The 23212-nt window shown below is 47.3% G+C and overlaps 7 protein-coding genes and 1 long non-coding RNA gene across 8 annotated transcripts; 4 read left to right on the plus strand and 4 right to left on the minus strand.

The window, feature by feature from the left end:
* Positions 1-437: 437 nt before the first annotated feature.
* On the minus strand, positions 438-1849 carry LOC108160899 (serine/threonine-protein phosphatase alpha-2 isoform-like). The gene is made up of 2 exons (XM_017295171.2): positions 778-1849; positions 438-706 (listed from the first exon to the last, which is right to left on the minus strand). The coding sequence occupies exon 1, from the start codon at positions 1827-1829 to the stop codon at positions 891-893; it is 939 nt and encodes a 312-aa protein (XP_017150660.1). The 5' UTR covers positions 1830-1849; the 3' UTR covers positions 438-706; positions 778-890.
* Positions 1850-1941: 92 nt separating this feature from the next.
* Positions 1942-3123, minus strand: LOC117188002 (serine/threonine-protein phosphatase alpha-3 isoform-like). Its single transcript, XM_033391103.1, has one exon. It carries the CDS (start codon positions 3022-3024, stop codon positions 1960-1962), a length of 1065 nt encoding a protein of 354 aa, XP_033246994.1. The 5' UTR covers positions 3025-3123; the 3' UTR covers positions 1942-1959.
* Positions 3124-3358: 235 nt separating this feature from the next.
* LOC108159771 (serine/threonine-protein phosphatase PP1) lies at positions 3359-4555 on the plus strand. The gene has a single exon (XM_017293329.2). It carries the CDS (start codon positions 3499-3501, stop codon positions 4456-4458), a length of 960 nt encoding a protein of 319 aa, XP_017148818.1. The 5' UTR covers positions 3359-3498; the 3' UTR covers positions 4459-4555.
* On the plus strand, positions 4533-5663 carry LOC117185775 (serine/threonine-protein phosphatase PP1-like). The gene has a single exon (XM_033391104.1). The coding sequence runs from the start codon at positions 4557-4559 to the stop codon at positions 5574-5576; it is 1020 nt and encodes a 339-aa protein (XP_033246995.1). The 5' UTR covers positions 4533-4556; the 3' UTR covers positions 5577-5663.
* A 5934-nt stretch (positions 5664-11597) lies between these two features.
* LOC117188003 lies at positions 11598-12136 on the minus strand. The gene is made up of 2 exons (XR_004472414.1): positions 12025-12136; positions 11598-11962 (listed from the first exon to the last, which is right to left on the minus strand). It is a non-coding gene; the product is annotated as an uncharacterized LOC117188003 (long non-coding RNA).
* Positions 12137-13855: 1719 nt separating this feature from the next.
* LOC108159766 (trypsin-1) lies at positions 13856-15441 on the plus strand. Its single transcript, XM_017293325.2, has 2 exons — positions 13856-14860; positions 14926-15441. The coding sequence occupies exons 1-2, from the start codon at positions 13925-13927 to the stop codon at positions 15241-15243; spliced, it is 1254 nt and encodes a 417-aa protein (XP_017148814.1). The 5' UTR covers positions 13856-13924; the 3' UTR covers positions 15244-15441.
* Positions 15442-15571: 130 nt separating this feature from the next.
* Positions 15572-16933, plus strand: LOC108159768 (trypsin-1). Its single transcript, XM_017293327.2, has one exon. It carries the CDS (start codon positions 15758-15760, stop codon positions 16850-16852), a length of 1095 nt encoding a protein of 364 aa, XP_017148816.1. The 5' UTR covers positions 15572-15757; the 3' UTR covers positions 16853-16933.
* Positions 16934-17911: 978 nt separating this feature from the next.
* Positions 17912-18402, minus strand: LOC117188344. The gene is made up of 2 exons (XM_033392057.1): positions 18149-18402; positions 17912-18090 (listed from the first exon to the last, which is right to left on the minus strand). Exons 1-2 carry the CDS (start codon positions 18272-18274, stop codon positions 17965-17967), a joined length of 252 nt encoding a protein of 83 aa, XP_033247948.1. The 5' UTR covers positions 18275-18402; the 3' UTR covers positions 17912-17964.
* Positions 18403-23212: the final 4810 nt, after the last annotated feature.

Below are 23212 nucleotides of genomic sequence, written 5' to 3' on the forward strand. Positions count from 1 at the left end.
CTAAAGCGTATACATTTTTGATGCATGAAAACGCCCAAATGTCTACTATTTTACTGCGATATCCACCTTTTGTGGAATACCCAACCTGCCCCTGCTGTTGTTGTTGTTTCTATTGATATCTCCATGCAGCTGTCACAACAAACTGTCTGTTAACCCAACTGCCTGCCCGTTGACCAATTTATTTAGCTGCATTTATCACGTCGCCTAGCAGCGCAGCTCCTTCCCTCACCCCACCCCACCTCACCGCACCCCCACATCCACAACTCTTGTTGCTGACAGCGACAGCCACATTTAAAATCTATTAGTTCGCCGACTGCCGACTGCCGACTGCCGACTGGACTGGACTGGATTGGATTGGTTGGTCTTGCAACCAGCAACCAGCAACCAGCGTCCATCTACCAGCTCCAACGACAACTGCACCACAGATCCGGGGCCTGTTTCTGGTTTTTGGGCCTGTCTCTGGCCTGGCAGAGCAAACAAAATTTAATAAACCGTTCCTGGGGCCGAGGCAGGGGCCGAGGCTATTCGTGCGCTGTAAATTATGTGCTATAAAATAAATTATTTTCGGTTTTGTCATTTGATTAAAATGTTTGAGTGCCAGGGCAATGAGAAATTAATTGCCATACAGCAGCGTGGGGGGGTGGTGCCTTCAATCTTCGTTGTCCGTGGTGAGATTTTGACAGCTGTTGCATTTCTGCCGCGTTCTCTGGGGGGCGCCACGATTGAAAATGTCGAATCAGTTCCAAATAACGTACATATGTATGTGCATACTATTACCCAGAATAAAACATGAAATTTGTATACAACGCGAGGCAAAAGTTTTCCAAGAAACTACAGCGCAACACGCCAACATAACATCGATACCCGATTCTCTTCAGTTTCTCAGTAGTTCATCCCTTTGAGTGGACCTTACGCATTCCTGCCTTCTTTGAGGGCTTGAGGACATAGAAGGAGCACATCAGCGTCTCATCCACAGACATCATTGCACCGGCATTGTCGAACTCCCCGCAGTAGTTGGGTGCCGAGAAGATGGTGATCAGCTGGCGCTTCGCAAAGAACTCGTAGCCGTCCTCCACGACCTGGTGGGCGCGACAGATCAGGTCGAACTTGTTGCGATGCACGAACTTGCCAACAATATCGGCGCCAAAGGTGACACTGACGCCGCGATCATTGTCGCTCCAGCCCATGATCTTGGGATCCGGGTCGGACCACAGCAGATCACAGAGCAGACCTTTGTCGGGCACATCGCAGGGCCGGCTGAGCTGCCCGATCTGGCTCATGCTGAGCAGGTCGGGACTGAGTCCGCCGTGGCAGCAGAAGATCTTCTCGTCGACGACGGCCGAAACGGGCATGCAGTTGTAGCAGTCGACAAAGGTGCGCCACAGCTTGATTGTGTAGCGGCGCTTGCACTCATCGTAGAAGCCGTAGATGCGGTTGATGCCGGCGCTCTCATGGTTGCCCCGCAGCAGGAAGAAGTTCTCCGGGAACTTGATCTTGTAGGCCAGCAGTAGACACAGCGTTTCGATGGACTGCTTGCCCCGGTCTACGTAGTCGCCGAGGAAGAGATAATTGGAGGACGGCGGATATCCGCCGTAGTCGAACAGTCGCAGGAGGTCCGTGAACTGGCCGTGGATGTCGCCGCATATCTTCACGGGAGCGGATAGCTCCAGCAGCATGGGCTGCGAGAGGAACACCTCCCGCGATCGCATGCAGATCCCCCGAATGTCAGTTTCTGAAAGACTGAGCTGCTTTACGCGTCGCACATCGATAATCTTGTGTATCAGCTGATCAATGTTGCCCGTATCCGTCGCCACGACACTAGCCGTCATTTCCTGTTGCTCTGGTGTCTGGTATCCCACAACTCAATGTTAATTTTGCCGCTCTGAAAAGCCAACGGTTTTCGGATGGAAACATATGGAATGACATTACCATCGGAGCCTGCCCCGGCCTGAGACAAAGTCACTTGATGGCCGAGGCAATCACATTTTTTATTATAACCTTGCGACCGGTACTGGGACGCTGAACATCGAACGAGATCATCAAATTCTTGTCTACGCCCATCGAGGCCCCCGCATTGTCGTACTGCCCGCAGTAGTTGGGCGCGGAGAAGATGGTGACCAGCTGGCGCTTTGCGAAAAACTCATAGCCATCTTCAACGACCTGATGGGCACGACACAGAAGATCGAAGTCGTACTTATTCAGGAATTTCTCGAGCACGTCTCGGCCATAGAGGTAGCTCACTCCCCGGTCACTCGGCGACCAACCGAAGCCATACCGATCCGGGTCGCTCCACAGCAGGTCGCACAGAAGACCCTGGTCGGGCACATCGCAGGGCCGGGATATCGACATGATGTTGTTCAGGTCCTTTAGCTGCGGGCTCAGACCGCCATGGCAGCAGAAGATCCGATTCGAAATGACCGCAGCCACGGGCAAGCAACAATAACAGTCGACGTAGCTCTTCCACAGCTTGACCGTATAGCGACGCTTGCACTCGTCGAAGAATCCGTATACCCGGTTCACCGCGGGCGACTCGTGGTTGCCACGCAGCAGGAAGACGTTCTCGGGATACTTGACCCGCAAGGCCAGCAGCAGGGTGATCGTCTCGATCGAGTTCTGGCCCCGATCCACATAGTCTCCGAGAAAGAGATAGTTGACCAATGGAGGATAGCCTATGTGATCGAAGATGCGCAACAGGTCCACGAATTGTCCGTGAATGTCGCCCACGACGCGCACCGGAGCCTCAACAGACAGGAGCATTGGTTCTCCCAGCAACATCTCGCGGGCCGTATGGATTAGCTGGTACAGCTCGTCCTCGAGCATGTTTACGCGTGCCTGCTTGGATTTCCGGAAGTTCTTCAATCTGTTGATAAGATCGACCAGATTCCACCCTTCTGCATCAGATGCTGAGCTTCGCAACAGGCTGTCGTGCACTATGCTGGATTTCCTCTTGCTCTCCTCCAGCTGCGCAGACATTGTCGAGAAGCGGCTTTTGGCCCCGGGGAAAAATATTGAGCCACTCGACATTTTATGGCCAATTAGTGTCTGTGTAGTGTTCTTGTGTACTGTGTAAAAACGAAGTCCCTCATACAGTCTTTAAAAAATTTAATAAATATTTGAAAGCAAAGAAAAATACAATTTGACAGTTCGAGTGGAGAAACGCTTGGAGATCTGCGGACGCTGATGCTGAACCCTTACACAATCCACAGTAAAGAACCATTAGAGAATCGTTTGATATTATAAGAACGATCATAAGAAGGGTTATATGTACGTATACGTGGGATCTTAACTCTTTTAAGACCCTTTTTCCTCCTCGAAAATATTTTTTAACAACCCGGACACCCTAGAAAAGATCACGTATGTGAGGAAACAATTGCCAGCTAAGAGAAACCATGTAAAATACGTTAATGTTTTGTTAAATTTTGATGATCTGACACTAAAGAGGTCCACGCTCGTTGAGAACAAAAGCAATCTTGGATCGAGGCGAGTGCACTGGTTCCCATGGAACGATCAACACTGCAAAAGAAGCTGGACGAAATGATTACGTCGCTGGTGAACTGGAAGGCTGACAAACGGTTGCAGGTTCCGGAGACGGACATGGTGGCGATGCTGAACGTGGCCCGCCAAGTGCTGCTGTCGGAGCCCATGCTGCTTGCGGTGCAGCCGCCCGTCAATGTCATCGGGGACATACACGGCCAGTTCCGGGACCTTCTGCGCTACTTTGAGACATCGGGGCATCCACCAACCAAGCGTTACCTTCTGCTGGGGGACTACGTGGATCGGGGCCAGCACTCGGTGGAGACCCTGACCCTACTGCTGGCCTACAAGGTGCGCTACCCGTCAAGCGTTCATCTGCTGCGCGGCAACCACGAGTCGGCCAGCATCAACCACTACTACGGGTTCTACGACGAGTGCAAGCGCCGCTTCACAGTGCGCCTGTGGAAGAACTTTGTCGACTGCTACAACTGCCTGCCCGTGGCGGCCGTGATCGACTCGAAGATATTTTGCTGCCATGGCGGGCTGAGTCCCTCCCTGCACCAACTTTCCGACATACGCGACATCGAGCGGCCAGCGGAGATCAAGCAGAACGGGCTGCTGTGCGACCTGCTCTGGTCCGATCCGGATCCGACCGTCAGCACCTGGACAAGGAACTCGCGTGGCGTGAGCTTCACCTTTGGCGTGGAGCAGGTGGAGGCGTTCCTCACGAGGTTCAACTTTGATCTGGTCTGCCGTGCTCATCAGGTCGTCGAGGATGGCTACGAGTTCTTTGCCAAGAGGCAGCTCATCACCGTCTTCTCGGCGGTCAACTACTGCGGGGAGTACGACAATGCTGGCGCCATGATGTGCGTGGACCCCGATCTCAACATCACACTGGTGGTGATGAAGCCCAAGAAGCACGACGCTCATCACAACAAGAGACCCATGACGGAGGGGGCCACGCCGAACATGTTGACGGACTGACACGATATGAAAATTGTGGGAAAAAGTATTCTCTTCCTTACACTTCAAGTACTGCATTGTACAGATTTTTCAATATACAACACAACTATAAACTGAATATGAGCTTATTTTTGCGCAAGCCAAACATCGAGGACATCATACGAACCCTCGTGTGCGGACGCTGGCAGTCGAAGCGGCCGATCAGCCAAAAGGATATAACGAGTGTCTGCCATATGGTCCGCAGTGTCTTCCTGCAGGAGGCGATGTGCCTGCGGGTGGATGCCCCCATCTGCATTGTGGGCGATCTACACGGACAGTTCGAGGACCTCCTGCGAATCCTGAATAACTCCGGCCATCCGCCACAGCAGAGTTACCTTTTCCTCGGCGACTACGTAGACCGCGGCCACCGCTCCGTGGAGACCATCACGCTGCTCTTCTGCTACAAAATCTGCTACCCGGGCAAGATCTTCCTGCTGCGCGGCAACCATGAGAGCGAGGTGCTCAACCAGGTCTACGGCTTTTTCGACGAATGCAAGCGCCGCTACACGGTCAAGCTGTGGAAGACCTTCGTCGACTGCTACAACTGCATGCCAGTGGCGGCGATCGTCTCGAAGCGGGTATTCTGCTGCCACGGCGGCCTAAGTCCCCACCTGAGCTGCATCGAGCAGATCAACCAGCTGAAGCGCCCCACCGAAGTACCCAACGAGGGCCTGCTCTGCGACCTGCTGTGGTCCGATCCGCATCACACGGCCTATGGGTGGACGCCGAACAAGCGGGGCGTGAGCGTATCTTTTGGCCGGGACACGATCGAGCGGTTCCTCGTCCGCAATGACTTCGATCTCATCTGTCGGGCCCATCAGGTGGTCGAGGATGGCTATGAGTTCTTTGCCAAGCGCCAGCTGGTCACCGTCTTCTCGGCCCCCAACTACTGTGGCATCTTTGAAAATTCCGGAGCCACCATGAAGATCGCTGAAAATCTAACCATTACTTTCGACATCTATCCGGCAAAGAACTCCACTCCACACACCTCTACTTCGACTCGGCTGGGTCCTCGGGAGAGTGGCAAAGTCTTCAGGGCTGCCATGAGGATTAAAAATGCCATTAAACCACCTCGCTTCCAACGCTCCAGTGAATATTAGTATCGATTCCTAGGGTATCCGAAAACATACGTATCATAAACATATTTTGGCTGAGAAATAAAATCCGTTTACTTGTAAAGATTAAACTCGGTTCTTAAAGTACTGTCTCCCTTTATTTCCAGATAAATCGATGTAATTTCCGCATCAGCTTGCGCTCCAGCCTCGACAGCAAATTGCAACACATGTGGCATGGACACGGACAGTGCGGCGAAAGAGCAACCAACGGAGCCCACTTCGTCATCATCTTCGGCAGCTCTGTCTGAGGTGCGTACGTGTCTTTGTCGTTTTATTAGTTCGTGTCGCATCGTGTCCACAGGAAATTAAATTAACTCGAGCAGCAAATTCAATTTAATTTTAGCAACATACAGAACAAAAGCAAAACATCACAAAAATTATGCAGTGTATTTATGTAAAAGTAATGAATATTAAGAAGTTTTTAAAAGGGGAAATTATTAAAGATAACTTGGAGGTCTTTTCGACGATAGTTTTTGAAAGGTAGTTGGATAGAGAGTGCAAATATATGCCACTGGGAAAAGCACCCATCTTTGCTTAATCAAATAATCCAACCAAAAACGAGTACCTTCAAAAAAACAAACATCTGGCATTCGACTAAACCCCGACAATCGAATTTGTTCAGCCACAAAAAATACAAAACATTCAAAACATAGAGAAAGCGATACACATAGAGCCGCGGCATTATTTAAATTGAATTTTTACAAAATCAAGTTGATTGTTTTACAAACAGGGAGGGAGGGGAGAGCAAATTTATATTCTATGTTGGTATCTGGGCTTAAGCGATATTTATTTATGGCCTCCAACTTGTTTGCAGTCCCTACTCCCTGGATCCTCGCCCACCAGTCGCTTCCCCTGCTAGAGGGGGCTTATTTTTTATTTATTCTCTCATAGAAACAATTGCACAATTGATTTGCATGCATACAAATTTGTTACAGGGTTTTAAGCCGAATGATTTATGGTTACGTGGATGCGAAAATATTTTTACTCGCCTCTTTTCGTGCCGTAACCAAACTCAATTTGAGGTCAAAGAACTAGAGAAATGCTTTTAATTCAGTTATATAAATAGGAAATCTTTTGGGCTAATCTGCTTGAATGAAGCTACTGCTACTAGCATTGTATCTATCCATCTGTATCCTCTCTATTAACGCATACGCAGCGTATTCCGGAAGTGCAACCAATTTACATTGCAGTTGGCAAACGTTTAACTATTTTTGGCGCATAGCGTCTACTTGGCACCATTTGGTCAGCTCCAAACGAGATATAAAACCTCACAAAAACGACAAATTCTAGAGACATTCCTATGGTCGAAGCTTTGGCTACCCTTGATTAGCTTTTTAGCTTTTCTGATACAAATGTATTTATGTCAAACAGGAATAATCTCAGACAGATAGCACAATAAATAGAAACGTAGAAAGTGTCTTTCCTGAGACTGGTACTACATACCATACCAGAGTATCTGACAGTGCCGGTTATACCTTCTTCTACCCTCATTATAGAACTTTAAAAATATATACAAATAAATTAAGCAATCACATGCTATAAAAACGGACAGAACGCAATGCGGAGAGGAATTCTGTGTGGCGCCAACAGGGTTGCCAGGCGCCACACTGACGGCCCTGGCCGTGGCCAAGGGGGCAACAACCCTGGCGCTTCATGGTTTTCTATTAAATTCATTTCTTTGGCTACGCTTTTTTTTTTGGCGAGAGATAGACAAATGTAAAGAGGAAGTGGAATGCATGACTTGCTCTAAAGGAAATTTCGCAATTTTTTGGTGACCCAAAACCGGTCAGTGCGAAAAGCGTTTGAATAATGGTCGGAAAGGGTGCGGAAAAGTGTGTTAGTTGGACAGGCGTCCCATGGGAGGAGGGGAACATCCCAAAATTTGTGATTTAAAATTAAAGAACTTTCAGAAAGTCACGTAATCCGTTCCAGATGGAATGGGCCAGTCTCGCGAAGGCTGCACCTGGGCCTTAGGACATGTAATGCATTTGGATTGCCGCTTAATTAACCATCACGTGCCTCTGACTCCCAGCTGTGGTGTCAGGTGTGGCAAATATTTGGCATGTGGCGCCTCTCGCTCTCTGCACTCCACTTAATTAGCATTTGGACTGCATACATATACTGGTACATATATTAATCCCTCCATAACTTAATGCAATGCAAAACACGCGCCAGGCACTGGCCCTAGTCCTAATTTATGTTGGTAAATGATAAAGTAAATGGCAAACGATTACATGGGGTCATATGTTTGGATTGTACCACGTCTGAACGATAATGGGCCACTGCCCAGGGCGGCTCTGAGTCTTTCTAAACGACTTGAACTATCTACTAACTATTTTTGGGGTAAGGCTGCGATTTATTGAACTGGCAGACTTATCAGCCAGAACAGAACGGAAGCAAAGTAGAACCACCCTCTGACTAAGTCAGTTGGTCAATGGAGCCACCCCCAGATCGCCAAGGATGTTAAGAGTAAACGATGCTGACACTGACACAGATAGCAGGACCTTCGGGGGTGGGACTGCGACTGCGACTGGGACTGGGACTGGGACTGGGACTGGGACTGTTGACTGGTGCCAATTTTCTGTTGATTACAACACTACACTCCCACCCACCTATCGCCCCCAGTGGCTTGACAAGGGTCAAGTGAAAGTTTTACGAGCAACTAAAGCTAAACTGTGGCCCCACCCATGCTCCAATCTCTGGTACGCGTAGCCGTAGCCCTTTGCTCTAGTCTCTGCCGTCTATTTATTTTTAAGTTTAATTTGTTTTCCTGTCGCCAAAGGGAAAGGAATAAACAGAGGAAACACCTCTAAGTGGGTCGGACAGCAGCAGCAGCAGATTTATCTAGTGCAAACTTCAGACAAAAAATAGGTGTGAAACGATAACGAAATGGAATCGAACCACCTTGACAGGGCTGCGGCTGTGGGTGACATAACTGAGTTTCGAAGGGATCTTATCGGGGGGTTTATCAGGGAGGAATGATGGTGGGGACAGTTACTAAGATACGATGGTCCAACGGTTTTAGAGCATACAGTCGAACTTCTCTATTACGAACCGTATTCCGTACAACGAAGTTTTCTGTATTACGAATTTTCCGTATAACGAATTCACCCAGAGATTCGCTATATGGAATATCGACTGTACTTTGTTTCGAAACAGGGATAGACCTTCAATGTCTGCTGAAGTTGATTCGCAATAAAAAACTTTAATCAGTCCATCCGACGCATCCAATCACAGCCACCACGTGCTCCTCTAAAGGGCAACAGCCACCGCAAATTCCTCTCCCAAGTGCAACAACTTTAGTGAGAGATATTTCATATCTTTCCAAAAATGTTCCCCACAAAACCCCCAAAGCTCTGTACTAAATTTTCAATGCAACGGACGGAGAGAGGGAGAGATGAAGTGGTCTCCCGTCAGGGTTTTGGCATTGCTGCCAAAATCATACATCAATTTGGAGACATTCGTCAGTGCCAGGCCACAAATGTGACATAGACCAGAGTCAGAGGACCATGCCATGCATTTCCCTCGCGGAGCATGCCACCACAACCAGCCACCAGAGAGAGATAGCCAGACAGGAAAGGGGGGGGGGGCTGAGGCAGCAGAGGTACATGGCTGCAACATTGTCAAAACAATTAATCATTGATGAAGAAAATGCGCACGGAACCAGCAAATTCCTGACCGAATGCCAGGGCTCACATCTGGACTCTGATGGACCAAATTCCATTGCAGAATCAGGCATACGAGCAAATTCTTCATTATATAATGAACAAGACCACAAACTAGACACATTTTGCCATGATTATTTTCATTAGTAATTGGACCAATGAATATCAACATAGCCATTTGAGCCGCCACAGGACGTTTGGGGATTACCAATCGAGAGGAAATCAAATCTAAACAAGACACACAGTCAAACTAATAATAATCTTGTTAACTGGGCCGGAATGTTCCAATTATACCCACATTGGTATGGTAATCAAAATTAGAACCTTCATTTGAAGGCATTCAAATTATTAAGTAACTTCTGTGGCTGCCTCTATCAAATATCAAGATTCTCTGTATCTCATTTATCATGTAAGCTAATTATAACATTTCTCCCCATATAACACATCCATAAACCCATTGCTGGCCGGCTTTTATCGTGATTTTATTATTCAATTTTTGCGTTATTTAAATATGTCAACAAGCAAGATTTTTATGGCACCAATTTATTTATATTTCTTTTCCATTATGTGTAATATCGGGTCAGCTTTGATGCCTTCTTTACGATGCCATTCCCATCGAATTAACGAGTCGTTAGGGGACATTAAATATGCAATCGATAGGGAGAAAAGGAGGACAAGTTCCTTTCCAAAATCTGAATCACCTGTCGCTAGCATTGAAATTGATTTTTATTATCACGATCCGTGTCAATTGGAGCATTTAAAAATGCCTTTTAATGTTCCCATTTCCATACCCATTTCCCCGTCTGTTCGCAGGGGTTCACCGCTCTTTGTGACTTTTGTTTGTTTTTCAGGTTGTTCAAAACAAACTCTCAAAGTGACTAAGCGTGTAACGCCTCTGTGGCCCTGTCCATAATCATTTAAAAGTTAGCAAAGTCTGGTGGCTGGCTATTTCCATTTGACTTTGATGTGCCGTCTGTACTGCTTCAAAAATTAGATCGATATTGCACTATTGCATTTTTATACAACAGCTACTTCTCTGTGGGATGATCAATTTCATCCCATAGCTGTGTGCGCCCTGCCGTTGGGCCGGCATCGCATTACCCTGTAATTAATCCATTATGCCGAGAGGCTTGCGTGAGGCGCTTCCATTGCATGCCACTCGAGAATCGCATGCAAATTATTGAAAGCATGTTGAGCATGCCCAAAAAATCATTTACATTTTTTCACCGACTCTTTTTTGCTGTAGTTTTTTTAGCAGCTCTTTCAACAAGTACAAGTCATAATCGGTATTTGCAAAAAAAACCAGAAAAAAACTAAAATCGCGTGCTGGTGTGGAAAGTACCAGCAACAGTAGGTTGCAACTTGAAACTTTGCAAGACGACTACGACGACGATGATGATGATGGCTGTTGCATGTCGGGCAAAGTTTTTAGCATCGAATGAGGAAAAACTTCATTTTGACCTTCGATGGAGTGGCGCTTTTAAGACGTTTTCCTGAGTTCTGTGGCTGTTTCCCAGTCAAAGATGCGGAAACTCTTGATCAAAACGACACCAGACATTCGTGTCTGTGGCAGTGGCGGTGGCACTGGCACTGGCATTACCTTTTGCCGCCTCTTCTTCACCCATTCACAGGACAGGCAAAAGTTCTTTTGGTTTCGCTCTTTGCCCACGAATCCTTTGGGCTAACCAGCGGACAGATGATAGCTGCAAACGAAACTTTGTATTCTAAATAGGTGGTAGTCGGAAAGGAAAAGCGAATGGAACTCGCAAATGGAATAACTAATTAAATTTTCAGCTGCCAATGAACATGAGCTCATTCAGGAGCCACGGGCTTCCGATAGTTCGGCTCCAGCTCCAGCTCCAGCCAGCTAACTGCCGGCTTAATTAACTTGGCAGATAAAATTTTATGGCAGCCGGGCCACTATGGATAGCAAAACATAATCTATTCGCTGTTATAGCCATGGTCTGAATGGCGCTCGTTCCCGTAATGGGGTTGTCTATGCAAATATGTTGCAATATCCCCTGCCCCACTACTCTCCTCAATGGCTTTTGCCTTTCGCCTTTTATTACACGGGTATTCCGGTGGCTGGAGGTCCAGGGTCTTCAATATTTTCCTGAAACACCTTTCCACTCTGCGCGCATAAATCAAAAGTGAAATTTTTTGCACGCACCCGACTGTCTGTACAAAAATTTTCCATTTACATGTGCCACGCCATGTTCTGGTGGAAAGTAGAGGTCAGGTCGTGTCGACCCTCTACCATTTCGTACATAATTGTTTTTTCGTGGTTTGCCCCTCTGTGTGGTGATCCTTAAAGCTACAATATTAACTCGAAAACTGTGTGTTTCGGATGTTAAAGGGAATTTTATTTGTATCTTTATTCTGTAATGTATCTGAATCTGTTGCAAGGAGCTATTCTCAGGTTAGGGAGGGTACTGTTTGTGAGCTGAAAGCGTCAAAGCGTCATCATCGAAGTCCAGCTCTGGGATCAGAGAGAAGGTGTTGGTCCCTGATGGTTCCTCTGGCAGGTCCCATTCGGGCACTTGCCCTTCATGCAAGTGCCATTAGTGCAGATGCATCCGCCTTGGCCTTTAGGGCAGAGGCACGCTCCGGAGTTCGAAGCTGCCTGCAGAGCCTCTATCCGGGAATTGCTGTCGCAGGAAGGGATTTGGCTGGAACTGCCTTTCGAGCTGGACGTCTCCATGGTTACTGTGAATAACTTAATAGTTAAATGGGACTGGGGAATTTATATTCTATATTCGTATATTTACCTAATAATTTTTTGGAATTTTGTTTGAAAAGTGAGAAAGCAAAATAATGTGCTTTCTACTTTTAGATCTGATGTGAATGATGTTTCTCTAAGGTATGTGCTCTATACTTTGTGGAGACTCTGACATAGAAAATGTCAGTTTTCGGACCGAGTCCATAGCCTACTGAAGAGCTGATTACCGATTGTGATACCTGTTTATCACTTACCGACCCTTTTTTCTCTCCCATTTTGATGGACCTTCCTTCGGTAATTGCCCGAGCATGAGGCATGTTTAATGAGCGCTTAGTAGTTGGCAACATCTAATGTGCATATTACAATGCCAATTAACATATTTTGCCATCGTGTTTAACAAAGCCAACGACCCAGGCAGTGCCCAGGCAGGTCCAGTGTTCGGTCTAGAGCTCCAATCAGTCGCAGGCAAAACTTTGTTGGTGGTCACGTTGCTACAGTCCAGACCCCGCCTATGCCTTGCATAATTGCGTCGCCAAGTGCAGCCAGGTCTGTGGCGTCTGCTCTTGCCTCTACCTCATCGCATACCCGTAAATAACCCAACGCAACACACACACACTCCCATTTAAATGTACAAGAGTCCATGTAGAGGGGTATGAAAGCTGTGGGTTTTTTTCCGTTTCGGTTTTGTCTAGTCCCCGGCATTATGCAAATGGCACTTTGTTTTAACTGCGTGCACTGCGGTCGGGCATGGGGCATGGGCCTGGGCCTGGCTATGATGTGTGCCTGTGCCCGATGACCAGTCCTCGAGCTGACATTAGTTCGTCATCATCATCAACTCCATCTCCAACTGCAACTCCTCTCGCCATGCATCTGCCTACAGCATTACGCGGACAATTAATATGCCAAGTGTTATGTGTGCGCATACTAATGACTCTCCACGCTCCATGAAGAGAGTGCCCATGCAGACTCCACTGTTCGCTCTGGACTCCACTCCACTCCACTCATCCATCAATTGCTGTTCATCTCTGGAGCGCAGGCGCAGCAGCAGCATCAGCAGCGGGAGCATCATAAGTGGCGGCGCCGCCTCCACAGCGTTGCAAGTGGGGGCTACGGCTACTTAGGGCCTTGACCAATATGACTCATGACGTGACCGGACACGTGCGTCTGCCATGTCGGTTGCATCGTTAATCTCCCCACACAATTGCCGGCTAAGGAAAGTCTTCCCTGACAGGTTCACGTCTTGAGGGCGGGCACTTTTATGGCGATTGCTGTTTCTGCTTTGCTTTCTGGAGAATCAGATCTGTGCATCCACTAGATCACCCTGTATCTCACAAGTATTCCACAATAGACGGTGAATCTGCTATGCAAACCACGTAAATGGTGTAAGTGGACAAAAGCCTCGTTTTAGGTGTGTTGCTGTCGACGACACACTAAAGAAAACCAGCAACAAACGATACCCCAAAAAACAACAGAGAATAGCCCCAATAATATAAATCAAAAGAAAGTAAAATTACGATGCGTCGTATTGGATCACACAGATACCCATACGCACACACTCACGCATGGGCAGCAGAAAAAAAAATGAATTTCAATAAATTTTGAAGCGGGAAATAAAACTTTCGCTACTTCAGTGGCGCAAAAAATAAAACACAATCCAAAAGTAGAGTATGAGTGTGATGAGTGGTTGCTGGCGCTGGCCGAGAGTGTGGTGCGATTGTGTGTGGTCAAGCCGGGTGCCCCGAGGCGCCCACGCATGCGCAGAATACAAATGCAAATCCGCATGGGAGAGTGTCTCGGTCTCGGTCTCTGTCTCTGTCGCTGTCTCTATCTCGCTGTCTGGTTGAGTGTGCGAGCTACCAAGCGACCGACTGAGGTTGTGCGGATTGGCAAAGTGGACGTGCCACCGGCCAGAACCACTTTTGTTGCTCGGCCATGGGAATTTGGGTGAAATGGGGCTGGCTGGCTTTCAAATATCGTTTCTGCCTGTTCAGTTCGCCACTAGCCACGGCAGTCGGTGGTGTCGCTCTGGAGAAAGCAAAGCCACAGCCGAATCAAAAGAGTTTAGTGAAATGAGTAGAGCTTCGATTGGACTAGTGATCTGCCTGGTGCTGGGCCTGGGCCTGGGCCTGGCCCAAACCTTTGCCGAGGAGCAGCCATCTCGTCCGGAAGCCACACCGGTTTCGCCCCTTCTAAAGCAGTCCCAGAACACCTTCATCCAGTGGGTGCTATCGCTGCTGCCTCAACGTCCGGGCAGTTCCGATGCCGAGAACGCCACGTTGGCCACCCTGAGTAGCAGCTCCACGAAGCCGGAGCCCGCGAGCAGCACCACCACCTCGACGACGCCAGCGCCCACCTCCAGCACCACCACCACCAGGCGGGCCACGACCGCGGCGCCACCTACCCTCAGTCCGCCGCGCAACTGCACCGACTGTGTCTGCGGGATAGCCAACATCCAGAAACGGATTGTCGGGGGCCAGGAGACGGAGGTGCACCAGTACCCCTGGGTAGGCATGCTCCTCTACGGCGGTCGCTTCTACTGCGCCGCCTCGCTGCTCAACGACCAGTTCCTGCTCACTGCCTCCCACTGTGTATACGGCTTCCGTCGGGAGCGGATCACCGTGCGCCTGCTGGACCACAACCGCAAGATGTCCCACACCCAAAAGATCGACCGGAATGTCGCGGAGGTGATCACACATCCCAAGTACAATGCCCGAAACTACGACAACGACATAGCCATCATTAAGCTGGACGAGCCCGTGCAGTTCGATGAGGTGCTGCATCCCGTGTGCATGCCCACGCCGGGTAGAAGCTTCAAGGGGGAGACGGGCATCGTCACTGGCTGGGGCGCCCTCAAGGTTGGCGGTCCCACCTCGGACACACTTCAGGTGAGCATTATTCTCCATCGGAGACTGGCTTTCCGACTAAAATGTTCATCTTTTGTTTCCTTTAGGAGGTGCAGGTGCCCATCCTGTCGCAGGACGCGTGCCGCAAGAGTCGTTACGGCAACAAAATCACGGACAACATGCTTTGCGGCGGCTACGACGAGGGTGGCAAGGATTCCTGCCAGGGCGACAGCGGCGGTCCGCTTCATATCGTGGCCAGCGGAACGCGAGAGCATCAGATCGCCGGTGTGGTCTCTTGGGGCGAGGGCTGTGCCAAGTCCGGTTATCCTGGTGTCTATGCCCGCGTGAATCGCTACGGCACCTGGATCAAGAATCTCACCAAACAGGCTTGCCTCTGCCAGCAGGAGACCAAGAAGATCAAGTAGTTCTAGTTCTAGCGTGTTCAGTAGTCTTGCTTTAATACTCTGGCCAGCGAAGATGAGCGACGAATGGAGACCCAAAACCCAATTTATCCTCAGCAAAACTGTCGATTGAAAGATAGGTTTTCATTATGACAAAACCTATTGTTTCTGTAACAAAAACAACTTATATCTGAAGAAAGTAGGGCTTTTTCCCAAAGAAAAAAGCTTAAGACTTTCTTGAGATATGGATCCCCGCTAGAAAGTTCAATGAAATCGTCTTCCTTCTCTGCCAGAGTATTCCAGCTTCGGCTCTGTCGAAGATCATATTCTCAAGCTGTTTTATATTTATTGATTAAAAGAAAATTCGCTACATGGAAATCTCTCTCGGCGAGGCATTCACCTTTCCCTGAAGCCGGTTCTTCTGGTTCTTCAGCCGGTTCTAGTTCTTGGTTCTATTTGTAGTCATCTTTCTGACCGTGGTCTTGGCCAGGACGCTTTCGGTTAGTTGCCAACTGCCAGTTGGCCAGAAAAGTTCGCCATGAGGTACATTTGTCTGCTGCTCCTCGTTGTGGTGGCTCTGGGCGATGTGGGTTTTGCCACGCCCCGTCTGCGTAGCTCCGCAGAGCCAGCCAAGATTTTGGAGTCGCTGAGCAATATCAGACAGAACAGCTTCCTCGACTGGATCACCTCGATCCTGGGGCCGGAGTACTCCGACTCCAGTGTCCCGGCCAAGAGGGAGTGCGCGGCCTGCGCCTGCGGTAACATCAACACGCGCCACCGCATCGTCGGGGGCCAGGAGACGGAAGTGCACGAGTATCCCTGGATGGCCATGCTGATGTGGTTCGGCAGCTTCTACTGCGGCGCATCGCTGGTCAACGACCAGTACGCCGTGACCGCGGCGCACTGCGTCAACGGGTTCTACCACCGTCTGATCACGGTCCGCCTGCTGGAGCACAATCGAATGGACAGCAATGTGAAGATCGTGGACAGGCGGGTGGCGCGTGTGTTCATCCATCCCGGCTACAGCACCCGCACCTTCGACAGCGACATTGCCCTGATTCGCTTCAGCGAGCCCGTGCGCCTAGGCATCGACATGCATCCCGTCTGCCTGCCCACGCCCAGTGAGAACTATGCCGGTCAAACGGCTGTCGTCACCGGCTGGGGCGCCCTGAGCGAAGGCGGACCTGTTTCAGACACCCTGCAGGAAGTGGAGGTGCCCATACTCACGCAACAGGAGTGCCGGGACAGCAACTACGGCGACAAAATCACCGACAACATGATCTGTGCTGGGTTGGTGGATCAGGGCGGCAAGGACTCCTGCCAGGGCGACAGCGGTGGACCCATGCATGTCCTGGGCGCCGGACAAGCCTATCAACTGGCGGGCGTTGTGTCCTGGGGCGAGGGCTGTGCCAAGCCCAATTCCCCCGGCGTTTATACTCGTGTGAGCAACTTCAACGAATGGATCGAGGAAAATACCCGCGATGCCTGCGCCTGTTCCCAGGCTGAAGAGCCGGCCGAACCAGTCTCCTCCACCAGTACCAGCGAGCAGCCTGTGGCAGAATCGGAGAGCACCACAGCAGGCGGACAGGTCACTGAAGGCCCTGAAGTTGAGGAAGCTAATAAATTGATCTAAGATTACACGCTATATTTTCCACTTATATATTACGAGTAATACGAGAAATAAAGGCAATTTTTCCCAGAGCCCATGAAAAAACAGCATTTTCACAGTTCCACAAACATGTTTGTTCTACTTGGATGATTCAAACGAGTTTTACGTAGAACAACAACAATTATTCCAAGTAATATGTACATACGTAATACATTGCTTTCTCTGTATTGGATTCTTGGCTTTCTACAGGGTTTCTGGTAATTGGTTCTCTCAATCTCTGTATCTTTCGACTCGGCTCACTTCAGTGGAGCCTCTGGTTGTTCCAGTTTCGGCTTGTTAGCTCCACTCTCGCTTCAATTTCCGCCTATAATCTGCTGTTTTCAAGTCTACCCTTGGGGCATTCCACGAAATTGCCACTAAATCAAAAAATACTCATACTCCAATGGATCCAGCCCTAGCAACCGCTGCAGACACCTACACTCGGATCGTATCGGACCGAACCGGTCCGCTCTGCGTGCCTGTCCCATCGGTCCTGTCCTACACAACATTGATAAACAACTGAATAATAGAATAAACAGCTGAAAAAAGGTGCGAAAATTTTAAAGGCGGCTAAAAGGGAATAAAGGAAAAACCGCATTCGCAGATGCCCTATGGCACTGGCAAGAATGCACCAAGACTGAGGGACCATGTAAGGGCTTCGACTTCCAACACACATGAGACCCCCTGACACAGGACAAGCTGCTGCCAATAATTGCCATACCCTTTCTTAAGGGCACCAAAAATTATGTTCATCCTCGAGCGCAGTGCAAATGTGCGGCGTCTAAAATTGGCTTTTGTGGTAAAAACATTTTGTTGTACCGACGGTTTCTCGTCCTCCTCTGGCCAGGCTCAAATTTGCTGCAATTGAGCGGAGTTTTGTGTTGTTTTATTTGATTTTTTGCACTCTTGTTGGGGCCGCCGCAGGTTAGAAAAGTTTATTGGGGCGTAAAATTGTTTGATTGAATATTAGTGTGCGGCTTTGCTTTCGATGCACAATCGAGGATTTTGCGAGTACGTGTATCGTACGAGTATAGAAGGGAAACGAAAAAATAAAACAATAAATTTATTGGCAACTTTTGACAGGGGGAAGGCGATCCTCAGGCCAGACCAGTAATACGCAGAGTTTTGGCCACCGTATTGACAAAACGCAATATGCTGAGCAGGCCATACACCAGAATTTTCTCAATAACATGCAGCCCAAACTGTGCAATATTCGCAGCTGGCTGCAGAATCAGAAGAGAATGAGTATTAGCAACCTTCGAATAGAAGTACAATTCTCACCTCAAGAAACGTCATGATCAAACTGATAGAACGCTGGGCGAGGATCACGGTCAGGCTCAGACAGATAATCAGCCCCAGTATGGTGACCAGGGTCAGAGCTTCCACTAGTCGCACTGCAACGGCCATTATGTGGAAGGGGCTTGGGTCCGCACTCGCACCGCCAAATTTCAAAGATTCTGATTTTCAAATATTATTTTTTGCAGAAAATTTTCAAATCAATTTTTTAAGTAAACAAAATTTGACTGAGTACCTATCGTGACGGAAAAGTCTAGGGATCATCTCAAGCAAAAATTCGTGCTGGTGAAGGAGAGAGCAGCAGAATGGAAAGCAGCAGAACGGAAGCATGGAATAATGTTTATTAAAACCATGGTAGTATATTTATCAACAGCCCAAAAAATAAAAGTGAAGGTCTTGACGCACTCAATCATCGTAAGAGATTGAAGTGAGAGCTTAGGCCAGGGAATGCCCTATGAATTATCCTAATTATTATCCTAATATATTCCGCCATAGAATTAAGGTAAATCCCTCCCATTTTACTCTATGTCGGTTCTATTTAGATATCTCTTTTGTTACAGCTTTGAGCTCCATCAGTCATTATAGTTTTTCAATCATTTAAGCTCTATGTATTTTTTCCACACGCGACATTTTCCAATTACGCTATGCAAATGCAATTTGTCTGGACTGCAATTTAGGTTCCGTACCCACCGGCTTGCCTTTTTATTGGTTGGCTGATGGCTGATGGGTGTTGTCTGTGCCGCTATAGATTGCTCTGAATTATGGCACTAAATGGCTAGACATGCTACATAATTCATTTAGTCTGCACAGGGACAAATTCCATGATATGGAACATGTGGCTGTGTCTCTTTTCTCTTTCAAACTCATCGCACCATTGTTCACTGGATTTATTTATTATTTTACTGGAGTATATTATGATATGGCAAATTCAATTAGCAGCCCACAAAGTGGTAGAACATCCAGCAACTGGGGCAAAAAATTAATTGATTTCCACGGGCATACAATATTCATATAGTCTTTTATTGACTCTTGGGCTGGTTCTATGGAGATATTTTCCTGTTTTCTTTTGATTTTGCCTGCTTGCTTTTTGAGCTTTGACTTCATAAAAATCCCAAAATCAATATTTGCACACGTTGTCTGGAAAGACAGACAGCAGCATAAGCGAAAACTTCTTGTCGCAAATCCCCCACAGAGAGCTGGCCGTCTCTGTCTCCGGGGCATGCCCCAGCCTAAGTCAGGGGTAAGCCCAAAGACGAAATTAAAATAAAATGGAATAAACTCAAATAGAATACAATGTAGCTATCGCTACTCCTTACAAGGGCTGACTAAAAATATATGACTGGCAATATTTACAATGCTTCATATTGGATATTTATTGTTATTTGAGGACTGTGAGTGCGGAAGAAGATTTTATAGGAGAATGGCTCCACTTTATACTTGATGGTATTCGTTATTCTCTGGTACTCATAGAAGGTGAATAGATCCAGAAATACATACCCACTTCTGTATGTTTATTGCATTCCCAATGTTAGATCTACATAAATTGTTATGTGTATATCCTGTTGCCATACCCTAAGTCCACTAAGTAGAGTCCTCAGACCAGACACAAAATCGCACACTTTCCTTCAAGCTACAGAGTATCGTGAGTGGTGAATAAAAATCATTCCTACCCAGCTTGCAAACATCAGTATCCAGCGATGCAAGAAAAAAGAATGAAGGAAACAGAAATTGAAGACCGGAAAAGCCACCTGTTATCCGTACACAATATGTCGAATACATATTCGAAATGATGCGATGCTGAGTGCATGCCCCGAATGCCATTGAATTGCGATAAACTGTCGCCAGCTTGCCAGGAAGTTCAATCGTATCAGAACGCTTCAGTAAATCAGAAATAAGAATACCGGCATTTGGGGTAGAACTTTTTAAAAACTGATGGTCAAGGGATGGCTCTTTAAAGTAGATATATCTATTGAGATTGTTTCCCCTAATTTCCCACATTAGTAAGCTTTTTTATGTGTTTAAACTTGAGGGTTACTAGACAGCAATAATTTCTAATTCGCCGAATGAAATTTTCTTCTTTCAACCAGCGAAAGCTCATTATAATTCCAAGCGTGAAAGGGACGAACCATTTTCCCAATGTCCCTCCCCTCCATCCCCACCATCCACAGTGTCCGCTCCGTGGAGACTTGTGTGTCCCTGTCTCTCTGTGGGATTTATTCCTTTGATTTCATTATTATTTTTATTGCTTCGTCGTACTTTTGCCTGTCCGACTGACTGAATTTCGAACCATCGCATTTTAATTTTATTATTTTGGTTTCGTGCCAGCTCCTCTGAACAAATTCCATTGAAATTCGCATAAAAAAAGGGTATTAAAGGCAGGGCATTCACTGATTGTGAACCATAGAAAAATATGGTTTCTTTTTCTACTTTGTGGAGAATAAAATATATTTTTTTTTGGCACATTTTCAAGGCAGAGCCACAGATACACGCCCTCCACTTGCCACATTTTTATACAACTTTTGTTTTATTTCTCTTTTTGCATTCTTCGCCTTCTTATTAAGAATTAATAATCATTTTTTGTATCCAAAGCTAGCTACAAATTTGGCATTTTGTATTTTTTTATGATTTCTTTTCGCAGATGGGAGGCCTTGCCGCTCGTGAATCATGGTTATGCCGGCTATAATTTAGTTTTAATAGCATTTTCTGTGACATTTATGCTGTCAGCGCGTCATCCAATTTTATTAATGTCCCAATGAGCTCCGCTACATACTTATGATAGGACTGTATGATATCATTATGAAGAGATTTAATGCCATCGCTTGTCGTTGCTTGTCTTTGGGCTAAATGAAGTTATGGGCTTCTGTTTGCAATCGAGGGTAATACGAGTAGCTTTCGAGAGAACTTGGGTTTGTTTTTGAAACGGGCCTTGAAAGGACTTTTAAAAGTACTTGAGGCATTGTTTCTTTAAACTGATTCTTTATAAATTCTGCCTCAGTATACACACCCAATCTTATCGTCATGGAATCCTATCCAGCTCAAACCCAAATTGCAATGGAGTTCTGTCCTGAAGACATATGTATGTACATCGCTTGGGGCTTAGTTACCAGTTTTTTTTTAGAAAGCATTCTCCCCCTTCTACAGCTGTAATCTGTTGAGCCCTGTTCTCGCTCTGTTAATGGCCCTGCTTACCCATTATGTTCCAAGTCGTTTGTACCATGTTAACACTCAGTTAATGGGTTCGCCTTTCCACTGCTATCCTCCATTGCATTTTCCATTTTCCACGTCCAGTGTCCCATCGTCGTTTTAATGAGGCAGCCACAAGGCAGAACTGCGAAACGTGAACCTAATCATCTCGGGCTCACTTAAGTAATAAAGCAATTTACCGCCTTTCAATATCCTTTAACCACTTTTTATCCGCTCTTAGGCTCTTCCCTCCCTGTGCCCCCGCCCCATTACGGGGATCCCTTGAGGGTGGGCAACTCCCACACAAATTATTTTCCTGCTGGTTTCCACTTTGTCCTCTTTTTGCGCTACTTTTCCTTCATTTTATTGTAGGTCCAAAGAGGAGGCTGCTGTCGTTGTCGCCGTTTTTCCGACTTGGCCAGCAGCACACGTTGCCATTTTTATGTCTCAGGAGAGCCAGCAGTGCAGGGAGTGGATCTGGCGGAGCCCCAGCGCAGGCAGTGGATCTGGAGGAGCCGCAGCGCAGGGAGTGGATCTGGAGGAGCCGCAGCGCAGGGACTGGATCTGGAAAGGGCAGATTGGTTCGTCGCCTGTGGCGTTGCCAGACCAGTTTGATTTTAGTGTTCGGATTGGCAGGGAATAGCCAAAGAGCAGACATTGTCCTCCTTGTGGCTCTTCCCCGCCTCCGCCTGCCCCTCCTGATGCTGCTTCTGGTGTGTAATGATTTTATTACACGATTTTCTATCGAATTTTATTACCTTTGTGCATGACGTTGCGCCAGGATTGCGGCATGTCCTTACTGCCCGTGCAGCCCTTGCGGCCACCCAAATGGAATTTACGCACTCATAAAGTTTTCCCCCTCTCGTGAATTGTGTGGGAATAAGTCCGGTCAAACGTTAGAGTCCTATCTGTTTCCCCCTTCCGGTCATCATAATTCAATATCATAAAACGTTTATCCAATTAATTTCCCCGGCTAATATTTATGATCGTTTCGTGCGGGCATTCGAAGGGATATTTACATAGCTGGTGAGTATTTTTGGTTATAGTGCATATATGGCTGGTTATTTATTATTATGTAGTTATGGATATTCATGCATTTTTGTGGAATATTTCTAGCTGCTGGTTGGTTGTATTAAAAGAGCTTCCATTTATATTACCAAAGTGAATGATCAATAGTTCAATAGACTAAGCCTCTAAGATGAAGTTATATGGCACTCCTTTTCCCATATCCATGCCACACTTTTGTTCTCCCTGACAACGAACTGTCATTCATCCGTCAGAGATACATGATTAGAGAATTGTTCCGTTCTATGATCCACATTGATCTTGAAAATCTATCCAGCAAATGTATGGAAATCACGCTTCAATGGGTTTCAGTTCTCTATCTGACGTTCTATCTGCTTTGAGCTTCCTCTATCTCACTCTCTGCAGCTGCGGCTGACCTAAACGAGCTAGATTTCCAATTACGACTGGGCTGCTGGCACTTTTGCTAATGAGGCACCCGTACACACTGCCCCCAGCCCTCTACATGCAACGATCCGCACCAAAACGGGGTAAACCTCATTACCGCTTGGCGTGGCTTCGCTTTTATTGTACGAGTATCTCCCAGTGTTCCATGTGTTTTCCGCTTGTTGTTTGCTGTTGTTTCAGTGTCAAGTTCATGTTGGCCAAGTTGCATGCAATGTTTCAAATGGCCGCATGCCAAAATTAATGGACTTCACTCCCCCCGCTGGCTCACTGCGGATTCCGATGGATGGTTGGATGATGACGATGACTTTGCCATTCAAAACACACAACAGATTCATATGTGGGTCGTGTTCAGTCACTAAATTATAGCGTTGGTTTCCATGTTTTCATTTTCATTCT

The sequence above is a fragment of the Drosophila miranda genome, chromosome 3 (assembly GCF_003369915.1).
Source record: "Drosophila miranda strain MSH22 chromosome 3, D.miranda_PacBio2.1, whole genome shotgun sequence".
Classification (NCBI taxonomy): domain Eukaryota; kingdom Metazoa; phylum Arthropoda; class Insecta; order Diptera; family Drosophilidae; genus Drosophila; species Drosophila miranda.

Coding starts and splice junctions, on each gene's coding strand:
- LOC108160899 (XM_017295171.2), bottom strand. CDS start 1,829: ATGACGGCTAGTGTCGTGGCGACGGATACGGGCAACATTGATCAGCTG.
- LOC117188002 (XM_033391103.1), bottom strand. CDS start 3,024: ATGTCGAGTGGCTCAATATTTTTCCCCGGGGCCAAAAGCCGCTTCTCG.
- LOC108159771 (XM_017293329.2), top strand. CDS start 3,499: ATGGAACGATCAACACTGCAAAAGAAGCTGGACGAAATGATTACGTCG.
- LOC117185775 (XM_033391104.1), top strand. CDS start 4,557: ATGAGCTTATTTTTGCGCAAGCCAAACATCGAGGACATCATACGAACC.
- LOC108159766 (XM_017293325.2), top strand. CDS start 13,925: ATGGGGCTGGCTGGCTTTCAAATATCGTTTCTGCCTGTTCAGTTCGCC. Junction 14,861..14,925: donor CCACCTCGGACACACTTCAG/GTGAGCATTATT, acceptor TGTTTCCTTTAG/GAGGTGCAGGTGCCCATCCT.
- LOC108159768 (XM_017293327.2), top strand. CDS start 15,758: ATGAGGTACATTTGTCTGCTGCTCCTCGTTGTGGTGGCTCTGGGCGAT.
- LOC117188344 (XM_033392057.1), bottom strand. CDS start 18,274: ATGGCCGTTGCAGTGCGACTAGTGGAAGCTCTGACCCTGGTCACCATA. Junction 18,091..18,148: donor TGATCATGACGTTTCTTGAG/GTGAGAATTGTA, acceptor CTGATTCTGCAG/CCAGCTGCGAATATTGCACA.